The sequence below is a fragment of the Macrotis lagotis genome, chromosome 8 (genome assembly GCF_037893015.1).
Source record: "Macrotis lagotis isolate mMagLag1 chromosome 8, bilby.v1.9.chrom.fasta, whole genome shotgun sequence".
Classification (NCBI taxonomy): domain Eukaryota; kingdom Metazoa; phylum Chordata; class Mammalia; order Peramelemorphia; family Peramelidae; genus Macrotis; species Macrotis lagotis.
The window spans coordinates 49,782,064-49,798,977 of NC_133665.1; the positions used below are offsets into that span (position 1 = coordinate 49,782,064).

The window sequence follows — 16,914 nt, forward strand, 5'->3', positions numbered from 1 at the left end:
CTGTGTTCTATGACCTCAAGATTCCTTCCAGCTCTGACATAGCTGGTTCTAATATGGAGCCTTCCTTTAATAGTCTGAGTTATGATTCTCCCTAAGTTGAGAGATGCATCCACATAAGAAGGAGCAGGACTTTGCCTCAAGAGGCATCACTAGCTAGCTCTTCACTTTTCTGCACCTTCGGGCAGGTCACTTCACCTCTCTATATATTTGTTTACTTAATTGAGAATTTTAATTCCTGACACCTACTTCATAGGAGGTGAGAAACCCCTTTGGAAGACCAAAACCCACATTTCCTGATTCCCAACATTTTGGCTTTTGATTATACCATATTTCTGTGGGAAAGAAAAAAGAATTGAATTTGGACTGAAAGGGTCAAAATCTCACTCTGCAACCTTGGGCAATCACTTAACTTCTCTGGGACTCAATTTATTCATGTGAAAAAAATAAGGAGTTTAGATGAAATGATCACCCTTTCAGTTCTAAATGTATGTGTTGTTGGGTTACTGTTACCTTCCTCCAAGGTAACAGTTGCATTTTAAGACACAATTTCATGTCCTTGATATATTAATTTAAAAGATTGACTATAGATACTGAATGTTGGAAATGGAAAGGGTTTTAGAAATTGCCTAGTCTGATCCCTTTAGCTACCAAATGAGGAAAAGGGAAGTGATTTGCCCAGCTCACAGAGCTGCTGGGAAAGTTTGATTGCAGAAGCCAGATCTCCTGACTCCTGTTTTAATGCTCTTTCTGGGATACTTCTTTGCTAGTAGAGGATATATTTTTGGGAAGTGTGAACCTTTTGAGTCCCCTATTAGATGCTACCTGGAAGAAAGCAATTTTTTTCCTGCTTCCACTAAGGGCTAATTGTTGCAATTCAGCATAAGGTTTTCTCACCAACATTCCTGACTTCAGGAATGGAGCCCTCCATCCACTGCACAAACTAACTGCCTTGGAATCAAGAGAACCTGAGGTCAAATACGACCTCAAACATGTATTATTTGTGAGACCCTGAGCAAGTGATTTAAGCTCTCTTTCTCAGTTTCCTCGTCTATAAAATGAATTGGAAAAGGAAATGTAAGCTTCTCCAATATCATTGTCAAAAAAACTCCAAATGGGGTCACAGAGAGTTGAACATGACTAAAATGACTGACCACCACCACCAACAACAAAGGAAACCAAAGGCTATGAAAATATGTTTTTCTTCTATCCAAATTTATGGAACATCTGAAATCAATCAACAGATATCCACAGATTTTTGGTGGGGAGATGGGGGAGTCTATGTATCCTAGATTAAGAAGCCCTGTTCTAGAGTCAGTCAGTCAACCATTATTTGCTGATTGCCTACTAGGTACTAGGCATATTAGTTGGTGGATGCTTGGAATACAAGGAAAGCAACCATCTCAAAAAAAAAAAAACCCAAACAAACCAGGCCCTATAAACAATCATATTAATTAACAATATTAATCTCCAGACCTGCGGATTGGATGGATAGGTTCTATAACCAAGCATCTGTTTCATAGAAGAAAGGTCTTAGTCATTACAGAATAGAATGAGTGAGAATTCTTACAGGAGGAAATGAAAGAGTCCCCCAAGCACCCCTTTTGCACACCTGTACTCACCAGGTAATATCTGGAGGGCAAGGGGCAAGGGATATAGATCTGTTGGAGAGCAAGATATAGACTACTTGTAGAGTCCTTCTTCCAAGTCCTGGCTTGGGGCTGCCAGTTTTTAAAAATGGGGCAATACCTGGTCCTCTAAGGATGTTGGTTGTTTCCAGATTTGGCTCAGTTGCTGATTCTGCAATAGCCCATGGGAGAATCAAGGTCCTCCCCAGCCAATTAGTAATAAGTACTAAAGTAGCCAGAATTCAGGAAAAAAAAACGTGTTCCCAAAGAGCAGGAACAGTCCATCTCCTAAATTTCCTCCCCACTACTAATAATACTTTTTCTTCCCAATCTCAATTTTGTCTATTATTATAATACCTTAAAATAATTACATTTGTTTAATTCTTCATACTTGAAAAATTTGCTTTCATATGCACTATTTTATTTGGTCCTAAAAATATTGTTGTCAGGTAAGTGGGGTAGGAATTATTTATTTTGTGTGCCAGATGAGGAAACTGAGGCACAAATCAGAAATAATTTACTTGTCCAGAGTCACACAACTCTTGACCTTACGATCACTTACATTGTTCTACTTATATAACAATGATCTCTGAAACAACATCCTCTATTTCTGCCTTATGTCCCCTAAGTAGTGGTATGCTGGTAAATGTTTAACTGACTCTCTGGAATAAAATGCACATGCCATATACTTTAAAATTTAATCTACAGGGACTGCTAGGTAGCACAGTGGATAGAGCACTGGCTCAGGAGTCAGGAGGTCCTGAGTTCAAATTTGACTTCAGTCACTTAATACTTACTTAGCTGTGTGATCTTGGGCAGGTTCCTTAACCCCATTGCCTAGCAAAAAAAACCAAACAAACCACATTTAATCTGCATTAATAGCTTCTCTATCAGTTTCTTAAGACTAGACAATCAAAAAAGCAGGAAATCTATATCTGTAACCTAAATCTCTCTAATGAACAGCATGAGTTATCATCAATTTTCTGGAATCATGAATGATCATTGTATTGATCATAATTCCTACAGCTGTCAAAGGTTTTTTTTTTACAATTTTATTTTCATAATATAAATTGTTCTCCTGATTTTGCTATACATTATCAGTTTAGTATATGTTAAGGATTTTTATGTCTTCAAAAATGTCTTTTTTTATAGTACAATTTTTTTATTCTGCATCAGTTGATATGGTTTTTCTTGAAAACATCTTTTTTTTTCATTTCTACAGCACAAGAGTACTCCATCACATTCATATACTACAGCTTTTCAACTATTCCTCAATTAGTAAGCGACCTTTTGATTTCTAGCTTTAAGATACCAAAGTATCTACTGTAAATATTATTGTCCATAACAAACCTATTAGCTTTTTGTGATTTCTTTTGGGTAAAATTTAGGAGTCAAAGGGCACATTTAATTGAGTCAAAGGCCACATGACACTTAATAACTTTTTGTCTGTGATTCCAAATTGCTTTACACAATGGTTGTATCCATTCACAGATCCGCCTGTGAACTGTGACTGTCATTTCTACTTTCACAACATTTCTAGTATACATCTTCTCTCCACTCACAAAGCCATCACCTTTGTTTACGCCTTCTTCTGCATTACTACATGTTTTCTTGTTATGACATTTATAAAAATATGGAACACTTATATTAGAAAAAGTAATCCAAAGAATATATTCCAGTAATGTTGCGTCACTAGCATCATCTATGTTTATTCAAGGAGGGCATGCTTCTTTTGAATAGTATAGTAGGAGAGAGAGCAATGGAAGAGCCAAGGACCACTCTTGACTTCAGTAGAAACAACAAGCAATTATTATGGAACTATTATTTTCCAAGCATTTTGCTAAGCAAAAAAAAATGATGCAGAGAAGGCTAAGACCTGAAGCAATGAGACTGATTATTGACTGTTCCAACAGTTCAGTCAAGTCATGTCATTCTAACTTCAAATTCAACACATCCAAAACTGAATCATTAATTTCCCCCAAAATCCTGCCCCCACTGCTAAAATCTCACTTTCTAATTTGGCACCATTGTCACCCACACTTTGGTGTTTTGCTTTCCCTGACCAGAACATCCAATTATTTACATATGCCTTGGAATCAGGAGGACCTGAATTGAAGTCCAGCCTGAGTCACTTGATAATTACTAGCTGTGTGACCTTGGACAAGTCACTTCACCTCATTCCCTGCCCCATTCCCCCCAATAAAGCAGCAAATAAAACCAAGTCATCCAATCATTTGACAAAATCTCTCAATTTAAACCTTCCAATATTTCAGCCTTTCAACTCAAAATACCATTTTCATAACTCAAAAGCCCATTATGTCTCAACTGTACTTTTTAAACAGCTTCTTACCTAGTCTCCTAGACTCTAGTCTACAGCATCTCTAATCTATTTTCATAGTTGTCTAAAAATGTTTCTAATGTCTTACTTCTATCATTCTTCTACACAAAAAACCTTCAATAGCCATTCTTTGCCCATTGGATAAAGTAAAAACACCTTATTCTAGCACTCAAGGTCCTTCACGGTCTAGTTCTATCTGTCTTCCCATTTCTAGCTCACTACTCACCCTTATTAACTCTGTTTCCATAAAACTACACTACTATCTATTCCAAACTCTCATTCAGTTCTCTGCTATCTCCATACCTTGGCTAACAATCCATGCGAGTTCTCATAATGGACTTCTCTATGCATACCCATTTGAAATCCCTTCCCTTTCCAAGATCCAAATCTATGGCTACCTTGATGAAGTCTTCCTTTCCTGATTCCCCAAACACAAGTAACTTGCCTCTTACTCCAATACTTCAAGGCCTGTTATCTGGTGTCCCACTTTGCACTTTCTGTGATGTCTCACATTATACTTATTTCTACATGGCTCAGCACCCATTGTTCTAAAGTGACATAGACTAGGTTCAATCATTGGGACTTCACAAAAATTATTTTTTTGGCTTATTTTTCACTCATTCCCTCAAAAATTATCTGAAAATAACTCATGTCTAAGCAGTAAAAATGCATATTAGATACAGGATCACTTTAATTTCACTCCATAGAAAGAAGATATAAAGAATTAGGAGTAGTACACAATAAATATGATTCTCCTATTCACCCCACATGGACTTTTACATTCTTCTGGATTTATAATGACATTGTGTGGTTTGAATTCCCCTTAGAAAGAAACAAACTGGAGATGCTAGAGGGGAAACCTGTCAACATTCTGGTGAGTCCTGTCTCTAGCCAATGAACACAACTAGTACTCTAGCTTTATGGTCCTAGCCTTGGGAAGGAAAAACACTTGAGATTTCTAGAGAGGCCACTGTTTTCATTTCTATGGGCAACAAAACACACGCACTCTTTTGTATTATGTTAGTATTATGTTGTTTCCCAGTTGTGGCCAACTCTTTGGGATCCCATTTGGGGTTTTCTTAGCAAAGACACTGGAGTAGTTTGGCATTTCATTCTGTAGTTCATTTTACAGATAAGAAAATTGAGTCAAAGACTTAAAGTAACTTATACAGAGTCTTTCAGCCACTATTGTCAGAAACCAGATTTGAACTGAATAAAGAGAAATCTTCTGGCACTCTATCCAGTGAACCAACTAGCTGCCTTCTTTGTATTACAGATCAGCTTTTTTTTTAGGTTTTTGCAAGGCAAATGGGGTTAAGTGGCTTGCCCAAGGCCACACAGCTAGGTAATTATTAAGTGTCTGAGACCGGATTTGAACCCAGGTACTCCTGACTTCAGGGCTTTTACTTTATCCACTACACCACCTAGCCACCCCTAGATCAGCTTTTTATTGCTCCTTAGACTCTGGGACCACGTGCTAGATACTCAGACAAGGATGCTGTATTTCTTCAGAAGTTGAGATTAGAGATGATAAAAGTCCTACATTTGGAATATATAGAACACACTTCAGAAACTCCTACAAGTTGCCCATAAGGTTTCCTGGGGCCATATGATTGATAGCTTAGGTAACTACACTATTTCTCTGTCACTTCCTCTCCATGGCTGAGTCTAGGAGCTCTTATAAATTTACCACTGCCCAGTTCAGCTGGGTGGCACAGTAGATAGAGTGCTGGGTCTGGAGTCAGGAAGACTCATCTTCCTGAATTCAAATCTGGCCTCAGACACTAATTGGGCAAGCCCTTTGACCTGCCTGCCTCACTTGCTTTATCTGAAAAATAAGTTGAAGAAGCATATGGCAAACCACTCCAGTATCTTTCCCAAGAAAACCTCAAAATAGAGTCACAAAGGATCAGACATGACTGAACAAAAGGAACAAATAGGTGCATGAGGTAATCTAAACTCAGAATAGTTTGAGTTGAGAGTGTTAGGGAGGAGATCTTGTGTAGTTATACTAGAGGATGAAGGGAACGATTTTCTTTTCTATCCTATGGGTCTGATGAGATCAATATAAGTTTTGAAGACTCTACCATAGGTTTGCCACAGATAGTTCACATGAACATTTGGAAAGGACATAACTCTAAATTTGTGTATCTCATGTTTCTTTTGAGCTACTACAGTTCAACTTTGCTCCTAGTTGCTCACATTTCAGATAGATGGAGAAGAGGATAGAGCACTGGCCTTGGAGTCAGGAGGACAAGAGTTCAAATACAGTTTCAGACACTAGATAATTATTAGCTGTTTGACCTTGGGCAAGTCACTTAACTCTCTTTGCTTGAAATCCAGGACCATCTCCAATATTCCTGATCTTAGCTGGCCATTGGATCTAGATGGCTCTGGAGAATAAAATAAGAATGGTGATTTAGTATAGTCCTCCTTCACTCAAATTCAATACATGTGCTTGTCATGGCATTAACTTCCTGATGTCATGTTCTTCTTCAAGAAAAAAGGACAAACATCTTTGTCTTCATCTTCCAGTTTACTCGTAGAGCACAATGCCTTCTTTGATGAAGATATACTGCTAGGGTAGTCATATTGATGCAGATACACTGCTAGGGTAGACATACTGACAAATGTGCATAAACCTCTGTTCTATCATTGGTATTTCTCCTGGAGTTTTCAGATAGTAATTGTTATATTGACCAATTCTTTGCCTATTCTGAAGCCACACTGCCTCTTGAGTAGATGACCATCTTCCAGGTACAGGATTGGCCTATTAAGAAGTATCCTGGCAAGCATTTTGCAGTCAATGACTGATTGATTGCCCTTCTCTCCTCCACCATGTGGTCCCAAGACCACCTATTTTCTTTTTCTTTTCCATAGAAATGGACAATGGATGTATGCTTCAATTCCTGAGGAAGCAAACTCTTTTTGTCATATAACCCGGAAAATTTCAGTCAGTGTTTAGATGAGCAGTAGACCCCGTATCTTCTAAATCTTTAATGGAATAGCATCAACACTAAGTGCTTTACCACATGAGAAGAGTCCACTCCTTGAAGAAGAGTGAACCAGATTCCAGAGGTAGAAGGCAATCCCTTCTATGAGCTGCATTTAGACAATCCAGGTGACTAGACATAACATACATGGTGAGTACACACCCTTCAGTATGTTGGAACTAGCAGGCACCTTAGGAAATACTTGGTACAGCGGAAGCAGCATTGACTTCAGAAGAAGTTACAACAGAATAATAGAACTATACCTCTTGGGAGCAATGGAAATTCCAATAGGAAAAGTTGGCAAAGAGTTAAGAGTGGCAGCTTACTTTACATACTCAACTATATAACCTGTGACCCTAGTTTCCTTTGCTTTGGAATAACAAATTTTTTTCAGTCTTGAGGTCTTTTTGAAAACTATAATATTTCTTGGATTTGTTTTCCTCCTACCCAGAGGGAGCTCTGGGTATGAAAAAAAGTGTAAAAAATCTCCAAATATAGCTCAAATATAATTCACACATAGGTTTCTATAGTTCCTATTTAATCATTCAAGGTAATGACATATTTTTGAGATCTAGAACAAACTTTATTTCACCTTACATAAAATACAAAAAGGATTTGCAATAAATAGCAAATGATTGATATTCTCCCACCTTTCCAGTGTTTCCTATTGTGTCCCAGTATCTTAGGTGGTTCTTTAGATTCATGTCACCAAATGAAGGTTTGGACTCCCCCTGGAAGGTAAAATGTACTTGGAGTTGCTAGAAGAGCAACACTTTCAGATAGGATTTGCATTCACCAAATAACTCATAGTAATGACAAAATCCAGATCTTTGGCACCTGTTTTGTGACTTTATTTCCTTTGCAGCTCTTTGGATATGGGCTTATATCCATCCATTCAAAGGAGTCAGTATTGCCCCAAAACTCCCCCTTCTCTTGATAGAAGTCTAGATCCTGAATGATCAAATTAAGGGTTGCTACTGAGGCAACCTGTAGACTGACACTTCTTAAGAATCCTTTTCTTTTTCCAGGAAGCTGGGAATCCTAAAATTCAGGAAATTCCATTATTTGGCCATGTGTTTTCTAGGGCTTTAGTTTGTGCTCCTACCTCTCCAGGGCTGGATTTAGAAACTTGGACTCTTGGTATTTTATTATTGTTACTGGTTGCTATTGTTTGTGAACAAATGGTACAGTGATAGTCATTCTGATAAAAATTGTGATAAAATCTGCTCTCAGGTCTCTGATCAGGTCTGGATATTTCTGAAAAGTGAAAGAAAAAGAGCAATAAGGACTGACTCCCTTTCTTAATAGGTCCAGCTACACATTCCCCAATTGATAAAAAGGTCAAAGGATATGGAAAGGCAATTCTTAGATGAAAAAATTAAAGCTATCTATAGTCATATGAAAAATTGTTCTAAATTATTAGTGAGAAGGGAAATGAAAATTAAAATAATTCTGAGGTACCACCTCATACTTAACAGACTGGCTAATAGGACCCAAAAAGAAGATGATCGCTGTTGGAGGGGATGTGGGAAAACCAGGATACTAAAGTGTTAGGGACAGTTGTGTGTGGCATTACTGTAAATTATCATCACCTGATAACTTTGAGCATCAGAACTTTATTTTACTAAGTGCCATGGGAGTGGGAGTGGATTAGAGATTGGAAAGGTAGTTAAGCATTGGTGTTTTGATAAATAAATGGGGCACTTGTAGAACTTGGAGATCTTGATGGAGTACTTGTCTCCTTTGTAATACTTGTATCCCACCCCTCCAATACTTGCCTGGGGAAGATTGAGGGAGTCCAGAACTGGGACTCAACACTAATGCATTGGTGGGTTGTATATTGATCCAGCCTTTCTGGAGAGCAAGTTGGAATTCTGTTCAAATAAAACTGTGTAAAACTTTTGATCCAACAATACCACTACTGGGTCTGTATTCCAAAGAGATCCCCAAAAGTGTAAAAAATCCATATCTATAAAAATATTCATAGCGGCTTGGTGGCAGAGAATTGGAAACTGAGGGGGTGCAAATCAATTCGAGAATGACTGAACAAATTGAGTAATATATATGTGAAGGATCACTATTGTTCTATAAGAAATGATGAGGGACAGGACTTCAGAAAAGCGTGGAAGGACTTTTATGAACTAAAGGTGAGTGAAATGAGCCAAACCAGGACATTATACATGCTAATAGCAATATTGGGTGATACTCAACTATGATGAACTTGTTCATTTTATTAGTACAGTAATCAAAAACAATACTAAAAGATTTGTGATGGAATATATCATCCATATCCAGAGTGAACTTTGAATGCAGACCAAAGCTTACTAAAGATTATTATGTATTTTTTTTCTCTCTAATGTTTTTTCCCTTCTGTTTGGATTCGATCATTCTTACACATAAATATTAATATGAAACTATGTTTTGCATAATTACACATTTAGGGTCTGTATTAGGTTGCTTTCTGTCAGGGGGAAGGAAGGAGGGAAGGGAAGAAGGGAGAAAAATGTAAAATTCAAAAACCTGAAAAAAAAAGTAATTGATGAAAACTATTGTTGCATGTTGTTGGAAAAACAGATAAATAAAAAGATTAATGAAAAATAATGGAAAATAATTAAGTCCTCCTGCAAAGGAGTGGCTTTGACCCACAAAAGACTGAGTCAATCAATTCATCTCCAGCTGATGGGATCTGATGAAAATCCCAATCAAAATTTTATCACCCTGTAACTTTACAAGCTGACCAGAGAGCTTTCTTGAACAATATTCTAACACAAGTTTTCTTACGTTTACAGGACAGGGCATAGAAGGCAAGAGAAATAAAAATATCCCTCAAAAGTGAACCACTGTCCTCAGTTTCATGGGATCTTGTATAACTACATATTTCTTAGTAGGAATATTGAATATTGAATATTGAGCTACTTCCCCTAGCAAGTAATGTGTGACTGTGTGCCTAATGTTATGGATATGTTAGAAGACTGGTTCTATGGAATGAAGAACTTAATAAAACCCAATTCATGTAGAGGATAAAAGGATTTGAGGAAAAGCATATTTGAGGAAAAATTCTGCAGATAATGGGCATTATTCAATAGGTGCAGACTATTAGTCAAGATTCTCAAGAAAGAGGACAATGCAAATTCTATCCTTTGTGAACTTTCCTAGACACATATTCTTAAAGAGAATCTCCTTCATTAAAAAGAGGAATCTCTACAAAAATATTCATAGCAGCCCTGTTTGTGGTGGCAAAGAATTGGAAATCAAGTAAATGTCCTTCAATTGAGGAATGGCTTTGCAAACTGTTGTATATGTACATCATGAAACACTGTTGTTCTATTAGAAACCAGGAGGGATGGAAATTCAGGGAAGCCTGGAGGGATTTGCATGAACTGCTGCAGAGTGAGATGAGTAGAACCAGGGAAACACTATATACCCTAACAGTAACATGGGGGCGATGATCAACCTTGATGGACTTCCTTCTTCCATCAGTGCAACAATCAGGGGCAATTTGGGGCTGTCTGCCATGGAGAATACCATCTGTATCCAGAGAAAGAGCCATGGAGTTTGGACAAAGTTCAAGGATTATTCCCTTTAGGAATAAAAAAAACAGATACCTTATTGTCTGATCTTGTTATCTCTTATACCTTTTGTTTCTTCCTTAGGGAATATGATTTCTCTCTCATCACACTCAATTTGGATCAGTGTACAATATGAAAACAAAGTAAAGATTGACAAATTGCTTTCTGTGGGGGTGGGGTGGGGGAGGGAAGTGAAATTGAGGGTAAAATTGTAAAACTCAAAATCTTTAATAAAAGGGAAAAAAAGAGGAATCTCTTTTCTAGGGAAGGGAGAACTGTGTCAGATACAGTGAAATGACCAAATTGAGACAGTACTAGCTTTGCCACCTACAAAATTTTAGTATAAACTGCCAGCCATGGGAGAGAATTTAGAACATAAAATGTTATGGATGACTTTACAGAAAAGGAAAATGAGACCCAGAGAGGTGAAGTGCCATGTAAGAACACAGCGCTTGTGCATTGACATGTCAGTCATTAAAGGAGTTCGGTGCAACATTCTGTAATTTCCTACTTTGCTGAAATGAGAGGATCTTCCCTGTTGTTTTCCTTCCTACATATAACCAAGTAAAATATCTTCCATAGTCAACACTCTTTCTTCCTTTTGACTTAGATGACCAAGTGCTCCACCTCAGTTCAGATGCACACCCTCTATGTTAATATCTGGCAATATTTAGACAGACAGGTGTTTGATTAATGCGTCTTAGTTTCAATTCGCTCCTACAAAATGACACATTTACAAACTAAAAAGAATGCATATTTAATAAAGTCATTATAAGACAGGTAGAAGTAAATCAATTTTACAGCAAAAAGAATAAGTCCTAATTTTAAAAAAAGGAAAGCAAAACCTACATAAACATAAATATGAAGAGAAAACATCACTGAATTGGGGGAGCTTCAACATCTGAATCAGCAGTGACTGGGGAGTCCTGGGGTATAGCCTCCAGAGTCCTGATTGGGAAAGTCCCAGGCAGAGCATCCTCTCCATGGGTGAGACTCCTATCAGGCTAAGGTCTAATTAGGTCTTAACAAGGCTTCTTGCCAATTTTTTTGTGGAATAAAACCAAATTTTCCTAGTTGTCCAAGGAGGGAGCCACCCCTCCCCAAACCCCAAGAAATATGCTGTTTACATTCAGGAAAGGCTAGTTCCTGAAGAGTTAGGCAATGTCAGTTAAGAAGGACCTTGAGAGTCTCCCCAGGGCCAGTCAAGGACGTTCAGCTGTCCTTTTAAATACTCAAGGTGTTTTACATATATGCATAGGATCAATCCTGCTCATCCCCGCTTCCGGTTCATCAGTGTTGAATTGGGGGTCAGTAATTCTATGTAGCTAAACTATAAGTCCTTACCATGGAAAATCTTTTATCTTGTGTATTAACCATTAAACAGTCTAGAACTTTAAGATAATTAAAATCATTTCATTCCCCTTTAGTCACTTATATCTAAGTTCTCAATTTTCCATTTTGAACCTTTATCATTGCTTTGTATGCCCTCTTGGTCTTCAGCCTTCCTTTTCCACTTTTTACCCTAATTTCTGATTAACTGAATTCTCTTCTATCAAGATGGGATATATGAAGGTCACAGAGAGGTGGAAATAATGATCAGTCCATGAATAGTGATTAGATTTTAAAGTGAAGAACTGATTTAGATAGAAAGTAACAAAAGCCAAGGTTGTAATGTGATCAAACTTATAATTGAACTTTAAGGTTCTATACAAATTAAATTAATGGAATTGATGAAAATCAGTGGAAGAATCTGGGAAAAAAACAGCAGGAAGACACCATCACCCTTTTTTTCTCTGGAAATAGGTATGAAATGTTGGACTTAGTCTCACTTGTGGTGACTAGATAATGCTGTTTATGCTGGATTGTTGTTTCTTACATGGGAAGATTCATAGGGAGAGGAGAAAGGGAGAAATTCTGAGGAAAAGGGTTATGTCTAAGACTAATAAATCAATTTTGTTAAGAAGTAGGAGGACAAACTGGACTTGTAAAGCATATTTGCAATTGAATGACAACTATAATTAGTTAGAATAATGTGATCAAAAGAGTTGGATGAGAATACAGAATGGGAATAGTGTGGAAATACAGAAAGGGAGAATTTAGGAGGGAGAAATATGTTATTATCCCTCAAACATACTTTGAAGGACAGGATGCCTCTTATTAGCTAAATGAAAATGGGCCCTTGGAAAATATAGATGTTATAGGAATGATGAGGGAATTCATAAAACTCAATAACAATATTGAAAAAATTATCCCTAAAATCCCATTGAAAATGCTTTTCTCTGATTCTGTAGCCAGTAAGAAAATTTAATTCTGACTTGAGTTGCTTATCTGAGGAGAGAGTACATTGGCTAAGTTTTCTTTTGCAATTCCAGTTAGATTTGCAAATATACATATTAGCACTGTGGTTCTCAGACTATAGCATACTACTAAGTTATGTTGTGGCAAATATCAGTTTAACAATGAGTTCCAGTAACTACTTATGAGAAGCTCTAGATGTTAAAGAAGAGGAGAATGCACCCAAGACCTAAAAAAAAAAAAAAATCAAAACAACAAAATAAACTTTGTTTGCCTTTTCTGTTGTTTGGAAAAATCTTATACAGGTGAGTGACTCATTAACCAGATCAGGAGATGGAGGCCGATGGCAACTGATAGCTATAACTTTCAGGTATGAGGACATCGAAAAATATGTAGCAAGTTCATCTCTTTATTAAAGGACATTGGTTTCTTTGGAATAGAGGAGTAAACAATCCCTCCCTGTTTATCTATTGGGGGTGTTCAATCAGGATTATCTGACTTGTCTGGCTAGTAAGTATGGAGTATCTATATTCAGATTAGAACCCAAGCCCTCCTGACTCCAGAAATTGTCCACTGTGCCACCCAGCTGCCTCTTCCCTTATTTATCATTTAAAATTACATGAGGGGCAGCTGGGTGGCACAGTGGATGGAGCACCAGCCCTGGACTCAGGAGGATCTAAGTTCAAATCCAGCCTCAGACACTTACTAATTAGCTGTGTGATTTTGCTGAGTCACTTAACCCTACTGCCTTAGAAGATTAAAAAAAAAGTTACATGCATTTCAAGGAAAGATTTAGTACAAAAGTGAAAGGGAGAAGAGAGAGGAAAGAGAGAGATATGAAGATAATGCACTAAATAGATTAGTTGACAAATGAAGTGGAGCTGTATATAAGCATCATGTGATTTCAAACATATAGGCAAATGTTCTACATATGACCAATGGGAATAATTATACTCATCCTTCATGAAATCTCTAATTTAAAGCCTCATATGGCTGGGGAAATAGGCCTGTGTTCCCAAAGGCTGTGACAACAGAACAAAAACTGCAGGAGGTAGATCCTACTAAGCATGTGTGAAAAGACATCAAGAGCAGGTTTGGTGAAAGTCATCCAGAAACCAGTCTAATTAATTGCAGAGAGCTTCATCACCTAAAGACTGCCCACCAGGTGAAAAATTTCATTTTTTTTTAGATACAATACCTGAGGAAGATTGTCTAGCAAAAGACAATGAAGGGTTATCTATATATGGAAGGAGGTTTTGACATCTATGAAATAATCTTTTTCAGTATTGAACCAAATCAAGCAAGATAATGAGAATGAAAGCACTTTGAAAAGTAAACAGAAACAAAAAATTTCTGTGTAATATTAGCAAATAGCTAATAGGGCAGCTAGGTGGTATAGAGGATAGATCACCAGCCCTGGAGTCAGGAGCACCTGAGTTCAAATCCAAAGTCAGACACTTAATAATTACCTAGCTGTGTTACTTTGGGCAAGTCATTAGCTCCATTCCCTTCTAAAAAATAAAAACATGAATAGCCAATATTTATATAGCAATATAAGATTTACAAAGCATTTTATATACAATATCTCATTTCAGATATGAATAATAATAAACATTAATATGAGTTGGGATAGAGACAGTAATGGAAATTCGATCTATATTAGATCAATAACCTCTGAGAACTGGATGCATCTGCCCTTATAATCTATTCCCTAGCACATATTTTTCTTGATTAAGTGGAAAACTTATCAAATAATAGTACCATATTCCAACTGCTCTTGATTGTTGGAAAGGTTTTAGCTTACTGCAAATCAGGATCAGTTATATTAATGTACATCTGATGAGGGAGAGAGAAAGAGAGAGAGAGAGAGAGAGAGAGAGAGAGAGAGAGAGAGAGAGAGAGAGAGAGAGAGAGACTGAGTGAGACAGAGAGACAGAGAAACAGAGTAGCAGCCCATTCTCACAACAACTTCCTTAATGCCCCCTTTACCTCCTTGTTCCTCAGAGTGTAGATTAGGGGATTCACCATCGGTGTAACTACTGAGTAAAACAGAGAAATGAATTTGCCCCGGTCTTGGGAACTACTCTTGGCTGGCAGCAGGTAGGCATAAATGGGTGACCCATAGAAGAGGAATACTACTATCAAATGGGAGCCACAAGTGTTGAAGGCTTTACGCCGACCTTCGCCTGATTGAATCTTCAACACAGCCCGGACAATGTAACCATAGGAGATGAGGATGATGCTCAGGGGCACTACAGTGAAGAAAGTACAGATACCTTTGAGTACAGCCTCATTGAGGCTTGTGTCAACACAGGCTATCTTGATTAGAGCTGGCACTTCACAGAGAAAATTGTCAACTTTCTGGTGTCCACACAGTGGGAGCTGCACAGTGAATGTTGACTGAATTAGAGAGTTTCCTAGGCCTCCTACCCAGGCAATAGCAGTTAGCTGCCAGCAAAGCCGAGGGTGCATGATGGTCATGTAGTGCAGGGGCTGGCAGACAGCTACATAACGATCAAATGCCATCACAACCAATAGGATGTCTTCAGTGCCACCCAGCCAGAGGAAGATGTATAGCTGGGTTATGCAGCCACTGTAGCTGATGGTTTTGTCTGGGCCCCACAGATTCAACAGCATCTGAGGGACCGAACTTGTAGTAAAGGCAAGGTCAAGGGAGGAGAGGTTACTGAGGAAAAAATACATGGGTGTGTGAAGCCGGGCATCCAGGCGTGATATTAGGATAATGGTCAAGTTGCCCACCAAGGTCATCAGGTAGGAGAACAGGATAACAACGAAAAAGATCTTCTCCAGCTGAGGATGGTCAGAGACACCCATCAGGATGAAACCTTTAAAGGAGTGATTGTTGGCTCCTTTCATCACTGGCCACCTTCTAGCCCCTGAAGAAGAGAGAAAACTGTCAGGAGAGTCTTAAAATGAGAGTGTAAACTGTTGATCAAGATTCGTTTCCTCAAAGTGAAATCTTCAAGAAAGACGAGTTAAGAAATAAAAGAAAGATAGAAAATATTAAAGAGTATTTCATGAGTCTCCTGGCTAAAGGGCTATCTACTAATTTGGTTTAATCATTTCCAGATCTATCTTTACAGTTACCAAAATGGTAACTTCCAAGAATTCCCAAATGCACAGGAAACTTTACAAGAAGAGCAATCATGAATTATCAGGTCAATCTGGAGAACAACCAAGATGATGAGGGGACTCAAAACTATGCTGAATGAGGATTGGGTGAAAAAATTGGGAATATGTAACCTTAGTTGAGCAGACATGGGTAGAGATTGCTATGAAAGTTTTCTTAAAATTGTGATAGGAATATCAGATGGAAAATGGTTTTGACTTGTTTTACTTGGACCCAAAAGGAAAAGCAAGGAAGTTACAGAGATTTAGTTTGAAGATCAACTTACTGAAAAGCTTCCTAATAATTGCAGTTGTCCAGTATCAGAGTTAAGGGTCACATTTTAAATCTTTAAGTGAAACCTCACTATAATATTAGTTTCAATAACACAAGATAGAAAAGGAATCATTTAAAATATATATATATATATATATATATATATATCCAAATGTAGAGAGATATAGTTTTTCTTTCTTCCTGATATTTTATAATTCATAAATACAAACAAGTTTTAATATTAACTCAACCAATATATGATTTGGAAATGAAATAATGTAAAATAAATATTATATATCTTTAGACAATTTATATTAGATTAATATATAGTTACTACACTCTAGATCCCTGATGGAGTTTTGGATTGTTTTCTCCTTTGCATTACCCTGCTCCTCTGTCTTGGTAGAGATAATTTAATACTCCACTCCTTACAGATCAGGTAATTTACTTGTCACCTTCCTTACATGTATAATCAAATAAATATTTTTTATGTGACCTAAACAACGGAAAATATGTTCATTAGTTTAAAATTGTATTATACTATTACACACTTGCTGATGGATTGAGATTGGAAAGGACTTCAGAATATAGACTTTTACTACTAGAAGACAAGAAGGTAACTTAGAACCTTGAATGTTAGAACTAGAAAGGACCATTGAGATCATTTGGTTCAACCAGGGTACACTGGTAA

The 16,914-nt window shown here is 37.4% G+C and overlaps 1 protein-coding gene across 1 annotated transcript; it reads right to left on the reverse strand.

Moving 5' to 3' along the window:
• Positions 1–14,779: 14,779 nt before the first annotated feature.
• On the reverse strand, positions 14,780–15,697 carry LOC141495501 (olfactory receptor 2C1-like). Its single transcript, XM_074196887.1, has one exon. The coding sequence runs from the start codon at positions 15,695–15,697 to the stop codon at positions 14,780–14,782; it is 918 nt and encodes a 305-aa protein (XP_074052988.1).
• Between the last annotated feature and the right edge of the window lie 1,217 nt (positions 15,698–16,914).

Excerpts from the sequence above, each read along its gene's own strand:
- LOC141495501 (XM_074196887.1), bottom strand. The coding sequence starts at position 15,697 with ATGAAAGGAGCCAACAATCACTCCTTTAAAGGTTTCATCCTGATGGGT.